The 17916-nt window shown below is 37.3% G+C and overlaps 1 protein-coding gene across 2 annotated transcripts in view; it reads left to right on the forward strand.

Moving 5' to 3' along the window:
* The window catches only part of LOC123511913 (transcription factor HNF-4 homolog), a 31283-nt gene extending 20042 nt beyond the window's left edge, over window positions 1-11241 (forward strand). Inside the window, exons 7-13 of one of the 2 annotated variants that reach the window (XM_045267991.1) lie at window positions 974-1093; window positions 1954-2190; window positions 2463-2522; window positions 3060-3397; window positions 9140-9272; window positions 9498-9577; window positions 9967-11241. In XM_045267991.1, coding sequence (XP_045123926.1) covers window positions 974-1093; window positions 1954-2190; window positions 2463-2522; window positions 3060-3397; window positions 9140-9272; window positions 9498-9577; window positions 9967-10188 — 1190 coding nt within the window. In that variant the 3' untranslated portion in view covers window positions 10189-11241. The remainder of the gene's footprint in view (window positions 1-973; window positions 1094-1953; window positions 2191-2462; window positions 2523-3059; window positions 3398-9139; window positions 9273-9497; window positions 9578-9966) is intronic. The other variant, XM_045267992.1, reaches the window with a different exon arrangement.
* Window positions 11242-17916: the final 6675 nt, after the last annotated feature.

Here is a 17916-nt window from a genome sequence, read left to right on the forward strand (position 1 = left end):
ATAAATGTCATGAAATTATAGGTAAGCGTTTCAAAACAGATGAGGATAAACATTATTTCATTAATAATTTATAAATGTCTGGAATTCTCTCCCAGCACATGTTGTCCATAGTAATTCAATAGAAACTTTTAAACAAAGGTTGGGCAATCACCTCGCATCAATCTCTCAAATGACGCACTTTGCGCCTACATAAATATTTATTGTACTAGACAGTGTAATTTCACTTTCAACCTTTTCTATCACATCTGACTTTCTCTCTCTCTGTGCCCTCTTTTTTTCCTTTCCTTGAACCTCTTGTCCTTCAGCGTCTAACTCATACAATCTGTAGTGGTAGAATAGGCACACAGACGGCCTCGTTAGGCTTAGTAAGGCTGTTGCTGTCTGTGCTTTCCTTTGTATTCCTTTGCATTATTACTATATCATTATCATCGTTATTATTGTTATTGTTATTATTATTATTATTATTATTATTATTATTATTATTACTACTATCATCATCATCATTATTATTATTATTATTATTATTATTATTATTATTATTATTATTATTATCAATATCATTATTATTATTATTATCATATAATTCTTCATCTTTTTCTTTTTCTTCTTCTTCTTCTTCTTCTTCTTCTTCTTCTTCTTCTTCTTCTCATCATCATCATCATCATCATCATCATCATCATTATTATTATTATTATTATTATTATTATTATTATTATTATTATTATTATTATTATTATTATTATTATTATTATTATTATTATTATTATTATTATTATTATTATCATTACTATTATTATCATTATTATTATTATTATCATTATTATTATTATTATCATAATTACTATCATCATCATCATTATCATTAATATTCTATTTTCTTCCTCTTACTCTTTCCTTTCCTGATTGATTTACTTACTCATTTATTTCATGTATTTATTTGCTTTATTCTAATTACATTTTTCCTTCTGAGCAGAGATGGAGATCAGTCGCATCGGTCAGCGCATCTTGGATGAGCTAATCAAGCCTCTTCGAGCAGTCCAGCTTGATGAACACGAATATGCCTGTATCAAAGCCATCGTTTTTTTCGACCCAGGTGTGTGTGTGTGTGTGTGTGTGTGTGTGTGTGTGTGTGTGTGTGTGTGTGTGTGTGTGTGTGTGTGTGTAATTCACCTCGGTTTCCTCCTGGTCACCCAGGCAATCTTCCCCATTACGGAGCGAGCTCAGAGGTCATAGACCGATCTTCGGGTAGGACTGAGACCACAACACACTCCACACACCGGGAAAGCGAGGCCACACCCCCTCGAGTTACATCCCGTGCCTCCTTCTATAATTCTGTGTAATCTTTTAAATCTTATATCGTATGAAATAAAGATTATAGCGACCTTAGAAAAATCCACGCTATCTTACGGGATTCTTTTGTAAATCAATTCAAAGTCTAAATGATCTTAAGCTAACATTTAACATAAACAATTCATATGATTACCCTTTCCCTGCTACGCAAAACAATTAGCATCACTAGAAGCAATGAATGAAGTCTCTATCTACAAGAAAATTAGCACTGATAAGTATATAATGTACTTTAATATTTCATCGCAGTTTACAGATTAGATGTGGCTCCAGAGAAAGTAAAGATGTCTCATAGTGATTGGTAATTAGGGAAAGGTGTACCAGGTGGAAGTAAAAGGGTCAAAATAAGTAATATAATGCAAAACATATAATACCAAGAGGAAAACAAATTTTCTACTCTCCTTCTGTTCTTTCGTATTCCTATTCTGCGTTCTCCATCACATACTATGACATGGTGTTTTTTACCTTGTTATATCCTCTTGCTCCTTACACCTAGAAACTGCAATGGTAGTCTAGTCACAGACAGCCTCGTTAGGACAAGTAGGGTAGTTGCTATAGTTTTTCTTTGTACTCTTTGTATTTACATTCCTTTAAATGTTGTCACAGTCATCCGGGGGCTACGCAACGTGGAGCGCGTCAAGATGCTTCGGTATCAGGTTCAGTTGTTGCTCGAGGACTACATCAATGACCGTCAGTATGAGTCGCGTGGCCGCTTCGGGGAGATTCTTCTAACCCTTCCAGCGCTGCAGTCCATCACGTGGCAGATGATTGAGCAGATACAGTTTGCTAAGCTCTTTGGCGTGGCGAGGATTGATAACCTTTTGCAAGAGATGTTGCTCGGAGGTACAGTACTGTGTGTCTCTGTCTCTGTCTGTGTCTGTCTGTGTCTGTCAGTGTTTGTGTCTTTGTCTGTATATCTGTCTCTGTCTCTGTCTCTGTATCTGTCTCTGTATTTGCGTGTGTTGTTGCTGTTTACTTGTTTTCCTATTTTAATGATTAGTTGGCATTTGCGTCACTTTTAATGCTGTTTTTTTTCCTTGGTTACATCACTGTTCAATCGTGTCATTGTTTTATGCAGTTAAATCAATTTCAATAGGTACGTTCCTGTTACCTAGGTGGACAAGCTCAAAGTATCACCACAGTGGGTTCCGGCGAGTTCCACATTGAACAACCCGGTAATTTCGGTAGGGATGATGGACGTGTCTGTGTGCGTGATACCATATAGGGCCCGACATAAACATATATATGGAAAAAGTGTTAAGTATATTTGATATCTATTAACATATCTATCTATTTAACTATAAAGATGGATATTAACAATATTAGCTATTCATCAGTGTGTGAAGTGTTGTCAAAGTGTTGAAATAATATTTCATTATACAAACACGTTAATAGTGTTACAACACAGATTTAGCTGCTTGTTTGACTGAAGCTTCATTTGTGTTTCATGCAGCGTTACTGTGACAGCTCTGATCCTAATGCTTCATTTATGAGTGCCACTTTCTTGATTCATGCAGATGCAATTACACTAAACACACACAGAGATGCAAGTATGACTAGTCTACTATCAATGGATTTGTCCTTGGTGATGAATATGTAACGATATTTTTTTTGAGTGCATATGTCATTGTTTTTTATTACGGCACTTTATGGCAGATTGCTCTATGATTTGTTTTCTTATTTTCTCAAATAATTTCTCATTTTTCTCCTAGGAGCGACTGGTGAGGGAGTGAATGGCGTGTCCGGGTCGTCTGGGGGCGGTTACGGCGGCGGGGATGGCGGGATAGGAATAGGTGTTCCCGCCCCTCCTCCTGGTGGCGTAGGGCTTCCTATCCCTTTAGGAGCAGCCACGGCGGCAGGGGGAGGCCTCGCAATGGGTTTAAACGCCACTGGAGACACCACACATGTCTCTACAAGTTCCCCAGCTCCTGCCCACGAGCAACAGTCCTCCCAACCCTGCGTGCCCTCCTCCTCCTCCTCCTCCTCCTCATGTGCATCTGGGGAGATGAGCAACGGTCATCTTGGAGTAATAACTAGGGAGGCTATCAAAGTGAGGACCTTCAAGCAGGAGGTGAACGATGCTACTTGTTGAATAATTACCGTTGACTCATCGATAAACTAGTTCAATGCCGTACATGTAGATGTGGTGTTACTACAATAAACAGCTCATAAATACGGTATCAATGAGCGGTACAGTCGATACATTTGTTCTATAGTTTACAGTAAATAGTTCATGAATTCGTTTACCCATGGCAATATAGTTACCAAATTATAATCGCTGCAGGCTAAGCCGATTTAGACGCCATGAATCCTCGATACGATTTATCTGATATCTACTAATATTTTCGAAAATCAGCTTAAGGCAAGACAAATAGATAATGTGATTGAACGCTTCTCAAACATAAGAAATTTGTAAGGTGACAAGAACATTGACAGCACCAATCAAATGAGGCACTGGAAAGAGAGTGTGAAGGGGGTGTGGCTGCAGTCTATATAATACTATAGTTGATAATATTGACGTTAGAGGACCTTATTAATGACTACAATAGGATAATTTTATACAACAAGTTTTTTTCCAGATGTGTCCCGCTTCACTTGGGCTGAAAAAAAGTCCCTGATTACTTTGACTTTCCTTCATCGTGGAAGCTTTTCAAAATCGATTATCAGAGGACACAACGATGTGGTCAATAAAGTTAGCGGTAAAAGTGTTGCAGATAATCATGGTTTAGTTATTACATTATCCTGAAAACCGACTGAGATCGTTCAACACCTTGCAGCACGTCAAAGGCAGCACCGTGAGTGTGGCTTTGTGTTTAAAATATAAACAATAATGTGTCAAAGCTCATCATAGAGGAAGGACAATGTCTGGCCTCAGTTGCTTACCGCACAAATTGTGTAGAGTGAGTGGCATGACCTTTAAGTCACTTAACATACCAACTTGTTAAAAATGAGTACGTTTCTAAGAATGTACGAGTAAATGAAACGTCTTAAAAGACCATGCAGAACTCACTTTGTGCTTTTTTTGGTTAGAATTTGAGAGAAAATATTGTTAAAAAAACGTTGAAAAATAACGTTTGGTTATGAAGGAAATACAACAATCATCAAGTCGACACAATCTTCCAGACCACTATCTCCTCTTCTTCAGTAACACTCGACGTTCCCCTCTCTTTTACACTGCGCATCCTCGGTGTGTCCTTTTCTCCTAATTTAAAATTATGAGGACACTTTTCCATACTTTAGACTAACACCCTTGACCTTTTTTGGGGAACCGGCATCCCATAAGGCAATTCTTTTTAAATCACGATTTCAATTTGTCTTTGGTCGGTTCCCCTCCTGCATAAAAAAAAAGTAATTTTTTTTCTGTGATATTTATAGACTGCATAAATTTTGCTTGCTAATATTTGAAAAAAAATTCAAAGAAAAACTATCTGTACTGTACGAACGCAGGAAAGTAATTATGAATTATTTTCAGGTAAGTTTCCCTTAGATTCAATACTTTCACATGACAGGAAACACCCCTCTCTGGTGCTTAGATGTTGATCGGTGAGTTTTGTTATTGAACAATCATCCAAAACATCCTCATTTCTGACCAAGGCCTGATGGAAAGAGAAAAGAAAGGAGGGAAGAAAACTTTTGTCGCTCATTGTGTGTTTCCGAGTCATAGCCAGTGTGTTTTCTTAGCGTTAGTTTTCTCTGTTCTCGGTGCTCGACTCGTTTTCTTTGTATTTGGTATGAACGTAGTTCGCGGGACAAATTTTTTGCTATGTATTCGTGTGCTCAATAAGTTCTCCATTTATGAATACTCGTATGTGTACTTCGCATTTCCAAGACAATATTTAGATATACGTTTTCTGTTCAGTGAGGGCGAGGAACGTTACCATTGTTTGTCCTTTTTTATTTTTTACACATGTTACTCAGCTATATATTACGTTTACTAACTTTTTTTCTCTCTATATATCCATTTATTCATCTATCTATCTATGTTTATCGGTCTATCTATCTTTTTATCTATCTATCTATCTATCTACATATTTATTTATCTGTTCATCAACAAGTTGCGCCATGAAGTATTCTAAGCACAATCTCAGTTATCTCATCTCTTTCTATCATTTCCTTCCAATAAGCACTTTCTTCAACCCTTACGTTGCGTCCACACGGTTGAACACTGCCTGTCGAACAAACACTGCTACCAGATGAAGCTGTATACTATAATTACTATTACCTAGTAAAGACCGGTAGACCATGTTTGAAGCTGATGTCCACTAGTAACACGGACGGATACTTTTCAGTGTTAATGATGGTTCGGAAGACAGGTTGTTGTTGCCAGCGTCTAGTACGGATCATCATAACTATGGTGCACCGTAAGGTAAGAACCAAAAGCAATAAAATTGCACTTTGTAGCATGACAATTGTTACACTGTGTCAGGATAAGAAGGTGAGAGAGGAACTTTGTTCATCATACACCTGGCAATGTCGTACTTCCACTCCCCTGTCAAGCCAGATTCAGTCCGAGGTTCAGAAACTACGAACGTGAGCAATTTCCACTAGATCCCATGGTACCTGTTGTTGACGTCTTAAACCCTCCTTTTGTTTATCATTATTAACTGGTAACTGGATGTTCAACCGTGTTGACACACTTTTAACTGTCTTGTTCAAGCATTGGCCACCACCAGTTGTCTCTGTGTACTCAACGGCTCTCCACATTACCTTGTTTTTAATATGCGCCGTCTTGATATTGCACGCCAGATGTAAGAGTTAGTTTGCATTCTGCCAAATTTCGGCCACTTATTTCGGCTACTTTTAACAGGATTTTGATCGATATATCAGGGTTTTTGGGGAACGCTTTTATGATTCTAGTGGTAGATTCTACAGCGTCTCTCTCTCTCTCTCTCTCTTAGATTTGCGTATCTGGCTATCTTCTATTAGGAGTCCTATCACGCTAACTGCTCTTCTGATCTTACAAATTGGATGCTTCTTTCCCTCCAGCGTCCTCGCTGCACAGTGCTTTCTACAGCTTTCTCGGACACTTATTCTGTTCATCTCTGCTGTATAGGAGTAAATTTGAGTTCTCAGCTATTTCAAATTTCTTTTACTGAAAAACTCTTGAATTTTCGGTCCGTTTCTATATTTTTTTGCTATCTTTGACTTGAATTGTTTCAAGGGACAGGTTGTAAGACGTTTCTCCAACTTTTATTAATCTTTTGCTAAACTGTACTCTACTGGGACTGGAGCCTTCGAAAAGTCTATTTTTGTTTTCTATAACTTTTATTGCCCGCAGCTGGAACCAATCCTAAGTTCATATTAAAAAAGCTTCACCCAGAATCTGCATCATACATGGAAGAGCCACTCATGATAACCCGACAAGTCAATCACGACTGTTGTCTCTCAAGGTAATCTATGTGAGAGCCGAAGTGATGAATAAAACGGATCGTGCACTCAATGTCAATTATCACAGTAACACACAGTCACACTTGCTTTCACTATGTTCTGTTGTCCCTTAGTTTTGAATAATTTTAATTCAAAAAATCTATCAATAATCACATTTTGTGAAGAGGTTATTGCTCAACCAAAAACAATTGACAGATATTGTTAATCTAACATAACATAGCCTAACGCAGTTTTACCTTTCCTGCTTTGCTTTGTAAAGATTTTGTCTCACTCATCAGATTAGATTAAGAAGGGCGAGGACGAACATAATGTAAGGGAGCGCAGATTAATTGACTTCTGCCTAGTGTACACATGCATATGACCCAAAACATAAAGGATGGATGTCAGTATAAATAGATTTTTAGTTAGGTTGAATAGAAAATATGGCATTGCTTTGTAAATAGGTTATAATGTGTGTGTGTGTGTGTGTGTGTGTGTGTGTGTGTGTGTGTGTGCACGTGCGTGTTTGCGTGCGTGCGTGCGTGCGTGCATGCGTGCGTGCGTGCGTGCTTGCATGCTTGTGTATGTGTGTATAGGGTTGTGTGTGTAATTCACCTCGGTCGCCTACTGGTCACCCAGCCAGTCTTTCCCATTACGGAGTGAGCTCAGATCTCACAGACCGATCTTCGGGTAGGGTGTGTGTGTGTGTGTGTGTGTGTGTGTGTGTGTGTGTGTGTGTGTGTGTGTGTGTGTGTAGGCGTCGTAAAAAGTTAATTGAAATGTACAAACGAAGAAACAAATAAAGAGTGTATTCTGTGGTAAAGAAAAAATTCTTTCCGCTTTTTATTAAGGTCTTTCTCCCTCACAGATGTGGCAATGCATGCATACCTACTTCCAACACACACACACACACACACACACACACACACACACACACACACACACACACACACACACACAAGCCATTTATCACAACAATCCCATCATTAATCATCTGTTATATCATCGCTGTCTTAATCAACTACATGAGCGGTAGTGTTTCCTGACCCCGAGCACCACGCAGGAATGTCCCGTTCTTCCCCTTGACACCCTCACACTCCTGCTGCCTTGTCACATCACACCCCTCCGACCCCACTTCTCGTATTTCTGATGTACACCGCTATATGAACTTGTTCCTGAGGCGCATTTCAACCCAAGTCAATCAAACAATGGTAATTTCTTTCCATCCTAAATAAATATCTGCAAAACGGACAGAGATACGAGAATGCTCCAAAAAACGTGAACGATAAAATATGTATATGGTCGAATTGTTTCTGAAACTATTGTTCCTCACGATTGTTCTTTCTATTAGTAGGTAGAAAGAGAAGCAGAAGAGGGAGAGGAAGAGAAGAGAATGGTAGAGATGCATGAAAAGAAAATAAATGATAGGTAATGAAAGGAAAGGAGAGAAAGAAAAGAAAGGATAGGCAAGGATGGAGAGAAAGGGAAAGGAAGGCAAGAGAAACATGACAAAAAAATGGTAATGAAAGGAAAGAAAGAAGAAAAGAAAGGATATAGAAAGGGAAACAAAGTGACATATGAGAAGTAGAGCATTTTTTTTCCTCTTAATGACGTGGAATCCCGTTTAAAGCTATAAGAAACATAAAAAGACTCTTGAAAACCCGACGTACTATCCATTACAGCTTGTTCACTCACTCGAAATCGCTGTTCTTAGAAACACGCAGAAATTGAGACAAAATGCAAAACACAGAAATAAGTGAAGGGTAATCAAGAACTGACGAAGCACACTGCCAGCACTGAGGGGAGGGTTAGGGGCAACAATCAGCACCTTGAAACAATTGGTGGTTGAAGAAAGATGTCAAAATGTCAAAATAAATCAAGCTTCTGAATACACAATGGCCTCTTGGTGGTTATGCTGCCAACACTACGGGGTATATAAGCTTATACGTGACACTCCTTGGTCTGCGGTGCACCATTAGGAGCTGCTCTTGGCACTTGGCACCTCGGCACGGCACACCTTCAGCCCGCCACGCCCTTCTTCCACTGCTTTTTCCTTCCCTAGTCACCAGCAGCTACTTCTTGTTTATACGTTTTCTTTCGCTTCCCTTACAGCCTGTCCTCACCAAGAATGTGCCTGCGCGTGATCGTAATCCTGGTGAGATCTGCATGGAAACACACACACACACACACACACACACACACACACACACACACACACACACACACACACACACACACATCTCAGTATACCTAATACACCATTGATTTTTATCTATTCCCTAATAATAAAAACAATAATAACAACATAAACATAAACAACAACAACAAAATAAACAACAACAACAACAACCATTTTACATTGATCAAACAGTTATGTAGTAAACTTCAGAACTCACTATAGAAAACGCCGTTTACCCTATTTCAGGCGCTGCTGTCGGCGACGCAGACGAAGGCGGATCTTATTAGCGACTTCTCCGTGGACTGCGGTAACTTGCTAAGATCCTTCTCTTCCGTTTGCCTCACCTACAAACAACCCCTCAGCGAAAGACATAAACGAGGTGATGATACGTGTGTGTGTGTGTGTGTGTGTGTGTGTGTTGGTGGCGGGTGTTTACTGTTTAAATCTCTCTCTCTCTCTCTCTCTCTCTCTCTCTCTCTCACGTTGTAGTTAGTAGCAAGAACAACAAGCACATCAGTAGATCAGGCTAAATACCACTTCAGTGGAAGCCAAAGATGTGGAAGTGGAAGTATGATTACGTCAAGCGACCTTCTTATCTTTTCAGGGACAGAGGCAAAGGGCGTGACTTCCTTTGACGATACTAACAATGACTTCCATCCCCGGCCGCTTCACGCTCTCCTAGTGGTGAGTTAGTGTTATTGTATTATATATCTAAGTTTTCTGTGCTCATCAGTGATAATGATTAAAGAAGTTACGTCGTATGCTTTTTTTTTTCTTATAATGGTAGATCAAGAAAAAAAGTGAATGTAGTTTATTTGTGGTTATAACTTTTTTATGAAATCTTTCCTTGTGAGCTGAAATGAGGTCATTATACCCTAATGTTAATTTCTATGTTGAATAAAAACGGAGTAAAGAAATAATATGAGATCTTTTATAATAATCTTACTTGTTGTGTGTATAGTTCAGATAACAATAGTACGGTGAAAGATAAATTTAGCTATTTTCTTCCTTGTCGAATAATTGCAGAGTAAAGATAGGTTAGAAAGTTCATGCGCTTTTTGTGTATGTCTCAGGAACAAAACGAAGACCCAATGCTACCCCCCAAAAATGCCTTCCAACTCATCAAGACTCAGTGGATAGGAAGAAGGATTCGCAGATCCCACCGGAACGTGAATGGTTATGACGAATGTTGCCCGCAGTCCACCAAGAACTGTACCGTGTATGAGGTGGCCGAGTACTGCGACAGCCTTAGACCCCCGTACAGGGAACTCCTAGCTTCCCGAAATAGGCAGTAAGAGGAAGAGGAAGAGGAGGAGGAAGAGGAGGATGAGGACAACGCGTCTACTGCTACTCTAAATAATTCCAAAGGCTCAGTTCGAATCGCAGCCTTCCAATCTCCCTTGCATTTTCTTCCAGTAAAGTAGTAATGTAATACGCTTACAAAATTATGAATATATCATTACAATTTTTTTTTTTTCGGTGGGAGTCAAAAAAGCTAAAAATAAGTGCACCTTAAAATTTCCATTCTTTTCTCTCCTCTAGAATATATTACTAAAGGATTTGCGTTTTCAAAATTCTTATATTGAACCTAAGCTTGCTTCATCTTTGCCTAGCACCAAAGATAGATAAAAATAAAAAAGTTGTCGCTTCAAAACCTGGCAAAAAAGTTATTAAAGTTCTCGCTAACAAATTATAGCTTCAGAAGTATCATTTTGTATTTCATCCATGTTTCTCCCTAATCACGAAGAAAAAAAAAATATCAGTAACTGAATCTCATTCTAAAAAATCAATAATTCTACAAACTTAATTAGTTTACCCATTGCATTTTCTCTTCCCTAAAAAAAAAAAAAAAAAAAAAAAAATTCGATGCCAACAAAACAATAACTTTTCAATCTTACAAGTTTCACTCGTACATCATAAGAAAGTATTTGATATAATTAACAAATTCAGAACCATAGAATTTACCCTATCGTTTAAAAATGAAAATGACTGAAATCTCATGATGGTATATTATGAACAGGTTCTTACAAGTTTCATTTCTTCTCCAGTTCAGTGCTCATCTATCAGAACTTTCACTCACTGGTACCAATAAAAGTGTGTAAGTCATCATAAATATTTACACAGAAAAAAAGCTACAAAACCCAAATTTCTCAAGCCTCCATGTAGGTTTCGACTCTGCCTGCTGTTCTGCTTCCCGATAAACAGGCTGGAGTAGGTAAAATGTGTCTAATTCCCCGATCCCTAATGTTCTCCTCTGATTGGTGAAATGATGAAGTATAATGGAAATAAAGTTTCAAAGAAATGTAATGTTTCGTGGCGTCATCCTCGTGAATAAACTTTTTTCTTAATTAAGTATTTCTTGACATTTGCATAGATAAACTCATAATATGGCTCATCTGTTGGCATTACTGATGTTGCTCGATCCAATTATTAAAATTCTCATTATCTAATAATTTGAAATGTTTCAAAAGGGTTTTTTGGTTTCGATTTCTACAAGGTAAAAAAAAGAAATACTTGGTTTACTTGTCAAGGTGACGAAGAACATTTTTCTTTAGGCATTGATGGTGACCAGAAGAAGCAACAGGCTAAGCAAAGATAATATGAGGAGATAAATAAAAACAATTCCATCTCAACACACAAATGAACAAAAGGGAATTCAAAGAAAGAAGGACCTATGGGAAATCTGTTCTTACATTTCTATTTTGATAAAGTCACATTAAAGCAAAATATGCATGGATTATATCTTGAAGAGTATGAACACTCTCAACAGCTCAATGGTTACACAATTGATTACTCGAATTTTCATGCATGTTTTCTTATTGAGGGTGCATAGTGATAATAATAATAAAAATAACAATAGCAATGATAATGACAATGATAATGATAATAACAATAATAGTAATAACAATGACAATAAAGATAATAATATAAATAATAATGTCAATAATGAAAATAATAATAATAATAATAATGATAATAATAATAATAATAATAATAATAATAATAATAATAATAACAATAATAATAATAATAATGACAGTAATGCTACTATTGATAGTAATAATAATGATTAATAAGATGGAAAAAATAATAAATATGATAATGGTGATGATAATAATAACTATAATAATAATAATAATAATAATAATAACAATATTAATAATAATAATGATAAAAATAACAATAATAATAATAATAATAATAATAATAATAATAATAATAATAAAAACAACAACAAGGATGATAACAACAATAATTATGATAAGAGGAATAGTAGTAACAATAATAACAGTAATAATAATAATAATAAAAATAATAATAATAATAAAATAATATATATAATATAAAAATAATGACAATAATAATGATAATAATAATAATAATAATAATAATAATAATAATAATAATAATAATAATAATAATAATAATAATAATAATAATAATTATTATTATTATTATTATTATTATTATTATTTTTATCATTATTATTATTGTTTTATTATTATTATTATTGTTATTATTATTGTTATTATTATCATTATTATTACTATTAATATTATCATCATTATTATTATCATCATTCCTATTATGATTATTATTACTATTATTATTATTATTATTATTATTATTATTATTATTATCATTATTATTATCATTACTAATATCATTATTATTATTATCATCATTATTATCATTACTACTATTGTTGTTATTATTATTATTACTATTATATATTATTATTATTTTTTTTCTTATTATTATTATTATTGTTATTATACTATTAACATTATTATTATTATTATTATTATTATTATTATTATTATTATTAATATTATTATCATTATTATTATTACTATTATCATCATCATTATTATAATTATTATTATTATTATTATTATTATTATTATTATTATTATTATTATTATAATTATGAGTATTAGTATAATCATTAGTTATAATTTTTAATATTATTATTATCTTATTATCATTATTATTATTACTATTATTTTTATTACTATTATTTTTATTATTTCTATTATTATTTGATAATTATTATTGATGTTAAAGAGGCTGTGGCAAAGTTGAGTGGTGGAAAGGCAATTGACATCAATAACCTCAGTGCAGAGCTGCTGAAAGCGCAGGGTGAGGCCATGACCTGTGGCTTCCATGCTGTCTTGACTGCTGTATTGCATTCGGGTACTATTCCCCCTGACTGGAAAAAGGGATTGCTCATCCATATCAGGAAGAAGGGAAAGGGGACCGTCAGAACTGCAACAACTATCGCGGTATAACACTGCTCAGCGTGCCAGGCAGAGTGCTTGGCCATTTGCTGTTGATGCGTATCCGCTGTAACCTGCTGAAACCTGAACAGTCTGGGTTCACGCCCGGTAAGTCAACAACTGAACAGATACTAGAGCTTCGAGTACTGGTGGAGCGCCGAAGTGAGTTTCGACAAGGGATATTTGAAATTATTGAAATAGATGGCAGTAGTAGTTTAAAAAGTTTTGAAATAAAATAGAAATTCATGTATATTTTCCACGTATCCATGACTTTTAATATTTCTAAATAGGAAAATAAGAAAAAGTAAAAAAAAACCGCTATAAAAAACATACATATTCACAAGTAATCATAAACAATTAACATCTTCTCAGAATTACCGCCTTCTACCACTTTATTTTTCCTGGCGATAAGAAAATAAGGACAGGAACTTCACCTTTGTGCAACGTGGGCGGCGTGAGCGTCACCATATCAGGAGGCAGAGATATACTACTAGGAGGAGCAGGAGGAGGCGGGGCAGGAGGAGTAGAAGGGGCACCAGCAGCAGGAGGAGGAACAGGAGGAGGAAGTATCCTGGCTTGTACTATTTGTGGGGACCGAGCCACAGGGAAGCACTACGGGGCGCACCCCTGTGACGGCTGCAAAGGGTTCTTCCGCCGCTCCGTCAGAAAAAATCACACATATAACTTCAGGTAAGAGAGAGAGAGAGAGAGAGAGAGAGAGAGAGAGAGAGAGAGAGAGAGAGAGAGAGAGAGAGAGAGAGAGAGAGAGAGAGAGAGAGAGAGAGAGAGAGAGAGAGAGAGAGAGAGAGAGAGAGAGAGAGAGAGATATCTGGAGCGGATATAAAGATACTGGAAAGATTATTACACTTATTATCTCGCTCTCTCTCTCTCTCTCTCTCTCTCTCTCTCGTGTTTTTTCCCCGGTACTATAGTTAGCGAAGAGTAATTATATCATAGTCTGCTTGGAATATGGAATTTTTTTTCTGAAACAAAATCAGGTGTATTTCTCATCTCTTTCTTACTATTATACTCTTATTCATATATATTCCTTTTAACTTTTGCTTTTCTTTGTATCAAATGCTTTTCTACGCAATCCTTTCTATTTTTCTGTCTTTAAGTATTGCTTCATGTATTTTCTACTTACATTAACCCATATATTTTTTCCTATTTACCCAATATAAGAGCTAACCATTATTCACGATTTTTCATCTTTTTACTACTACTACTACTACTACTACTACTACTACTACTACTACTACTACTACTACTTCTACTACCACTACTACTGCTGATACTACTACTGGTCCTAATTTTTTTTTTTTTTTTTTTACATTACAAGGGCACTGGCCAAGGGCAAACACAGTGTTGGAAAAAAAAATCCCGCTGGTTGCCAGGCCCTGTTAAAAGAAAAGTAGAAAGAGAAAAAACAGAAAAATCTAAAAGGAGGGTCCAGTTAACGTAAGAGGTGTCTTGACACTCCTCTTTTGAAAGAGTTTAAGTCATAGGCAGGTGGAAATACAGACACAGGTAGAGAGTTCCAGAGTTTACCAGTGTAGGGAATGAAGGAGTGAAGATACTGGTTAACTCTTGCATTAGGAAGATGGACAGAATAGGGATGAGAAGAAGTAGAGAGTCTTGTGCAGCGAGGCCGCAGGAGGGGAAGGCATGCAGTTAGCAAGTTCAGAAGAGCAGACAGCATGAAAACAGCGGTAGAAGACAGATAAAGATGCAACATTGCGGCGGTGACTTAAAGAATCAAGACAGTCAGTTAGAGGAGAAGAGTTGATAAGACGAAAAGCTTTAGATTCCACCTTGTTTAGTAAAGCTGTGTGTGGATCCCCCAGACATGAGAGCCATACTCCATACACGGGCGGATAAGGCCCTTGTACAGAGCAAGCAGCTGGGAGGGAGAGAAAATGGACGAAGACGCCATAGGACACCTAACTTCTTGGAAGCTGATTTAGCAAGAGTAGAGATGTGAAATTTCCAGTTTAGATTTTTAGTGAAGGATAGACCGAGTGTGTTTAATGTAGAGGAGAGGGAAGTTGAGTGTTATTGAAGAAGAGAGGATAGTTGTCTGGAAGGTTATGTCGAGTAGATAGTTGTAGAAATTGAGTTTTTGAGGCATTGAACAAAACCAGGTTTCTCTGCCCCAATCAGAAACAAGTGAAAGATCAGAAGTTAGGCGTCCTATAGCATCTCGCCTTGAGTCATTTAATTGTTGTTGGGTTGGGCGTCTGTTGAACGCTGTTGAATAATGCAGGGTGGTATCATCAGCATAGGAGTGGATAGGGCATTGAGTCAGATTTAGGAGATCATTGATGAATAATAGAAAGAGAGTGGGTGATAGGACAGAACCCTGTGGAACACCACTGTTGATAGTTTTAGGGAAGAACAGTGACCGTCTACTACAGCAGCAATAGAACGATCGGAAAGGAAACTGGAGATGAAGGTACAGAGAGAAGGATAGAATCCGTAGGAGGGTAGTTTAGAAATTAAAGATTTGTGCCAGACTCTATCGAAGGCTTTCGATATGTCAAGGCCGACAGCAAAGGTTTCACCGAAGTCCCTAAAAGAGGATGACCAAGATTCAGTTAGGAAAGTAAGAAGATCACCAGTAGATCTGCCTTTACGGAAACCATACTGGCAATCAGAGAGAAGGTTGTGAGCTGATAGATGCCTCATTATCTTCCTATTAAGGATAGACTCAAAGGCTTTAGAAAGGCAGGAAATCAAAGCTATAGGGCGGTAGTTAGAAGGATTGGAGTGGTCACCTTTTTAGGGACAGGTTGAATGTGAGCAAACTTCCAGCAAGAAGGATAAATAGAAGTAGAGAGACACAGATGAAAGAGTTTGACCAGGCAGTGAGCGAGTTCGGAAGCACAGTTTTGAGAACAACAGGAGGGACTCCATCCGGACCGTAAGCCTTCCGAGAATCAAGGCCAGAGAGGGCCAGGAAAACGTCTTTATAAAGAATTTTAATTTTAGGGATGAAGTAGTCAGAGGGTGGAGGAGTAGGAGGAATATGCCCAGAATCATCCAAAGTTGAGTTGGTAGCAAAGGTTTGAGCGAAGAGTTCAGCTTTAGAAAAGAAGAGACAGCTGTAGAGCCATCTGGATGAAGTAAAGGAGGGAAAGACGAAGAAGTAAAGTTGTTAGAGATATTATTGGCTAGATGCCAGAAATCTCGAGAGGAGTTAGAATTGGAAAGACTTTGACATTTTCTATTGATGAAAGAGTTTTTAGTAAGTTGGAGAATAGATTTGGCATGATTACGGGCAGAAATATATAGGGCATGAGTTTCAGCAGTTGGATGGCTACGGAACCGTTTGTGAGCCGCCTCTCTATCATTGACAGCACGAGAACAAGCAGAGTTAAACCAAGGCTTTTTAGCTTTAGGGTTAGAGAAAGTATGAGGAATGTATAGCTCCATGCCAGAGATAATCACCTCTGTTATGCGCTCGGCACAAAGAGAAGGATCTCTGACATGAAAACAATAATCATCCCAAGGGAAATCAGAATAGTACTGCCTTAGTTCCTCCCACTTAGCAGAGTTAAAATGCCAGAAGCACCTCCGCTTAGGCGGGTCCTGAGGCTGCACTGGAGTGATAGAACTGGTAACGGAAATTAGATTGTGGTCGGAGGAGCCCAACGGAGAGGAAAGTTTAACAGAGTAAGCAGAAGGGTTGGAGGTTAGGAAAAGATCAAGAATGTTGGGCGTGTCTCCAAGGCGGTCAGGAATACGGGTAGGGAACTTCACTAGCTGCTCTAGGTCATGAAGGATAGCAAAGTTGAAGGTTTGTTCACCAGGTTGGTCAGTGAAAGAAGATGAAAGCCAAAGCTGGTGGTGAACATTGAAATCCCTAAAATGGAGATCTCAGCAAAAGGAAAGTGAGATAAGATGTGCTCCACCTTGGAAGTCAAATAGTCAAAGAATTTTACATAGTCAGAGGAATTAGGTGAGAGGTATACAGCACAGATGAATTTAGTTAGAGAGTGACATTGAAGTCTTAGCCAGATGGTAGAAAATTCTGAAGATTCAAGATTGTGGGCACGAGAGCAAGTGGTGTCGTTACGCACGTATGCGCAACATCCAGCTTTGGATTGAAAATGAGGATAGAGCAAGTAGGAGGGAACAGAAAAGGGCTGCTGTCAGTAGTCACAGACAACTGTGTTTCGGTTAGGAAGAGAAGATGAGGTTTAGTAGAGGAGAGGTGGTGTTCCACAGATTGAAAATTAGAACGAAGGCCACGAATGTTGCAGAAATTGATAGTGAAAGTATTAGATGAAGTGTCAAGACACCCAAGGTCGACAGCAGAGGGGCAGTCCGACCTGGGGACATTTATGGTCCCTCCCAGAGGGGACTCCGAGGCAGGGCGTGGTGAAGCCATTATTAAATTTTGATTTGAAGAGAGTGTAAAAGTGTAAGGTGTTGTAGTGTAGTGTAGGAAGTAGTAGAAGTTGTCTTTAGAGGGCAGGCTGCAGCTGCTCAATTGTATAAATGAGACCACAAAGGGAACCGGGAAGAGAGGACACGGGGAATCACTCAGTCTGCAGCACTGCCTACATCCCCGTAAGTACCTCTCCTGGAATATTCCACCGGGCGGCAGGTGACTACTGCCTACTCCATATGGAGTACTATTATATCTATTATTATTATTATTATTATTATTATTATTATTATTATTATCATTCATATTATTATTATTATTATTATTATTATTATTATTATTATTATTATTAT

Source organism: Portunus trituberculatus, chromosome 32 (assembly GCF_017591435.1).
Source record: "Portunus trituberculatus isolate SZX2019 chromosome 32, ASM1759143v1, whole genome shotgun sequence".
Classification (NCBI taxonomy): domain Eukaryota; kingdom Metazoa; phylum Arthropoda; class Malacostraca; order Decapoda; family Portunidae; genus Portunus; species Portunus trituberculatus.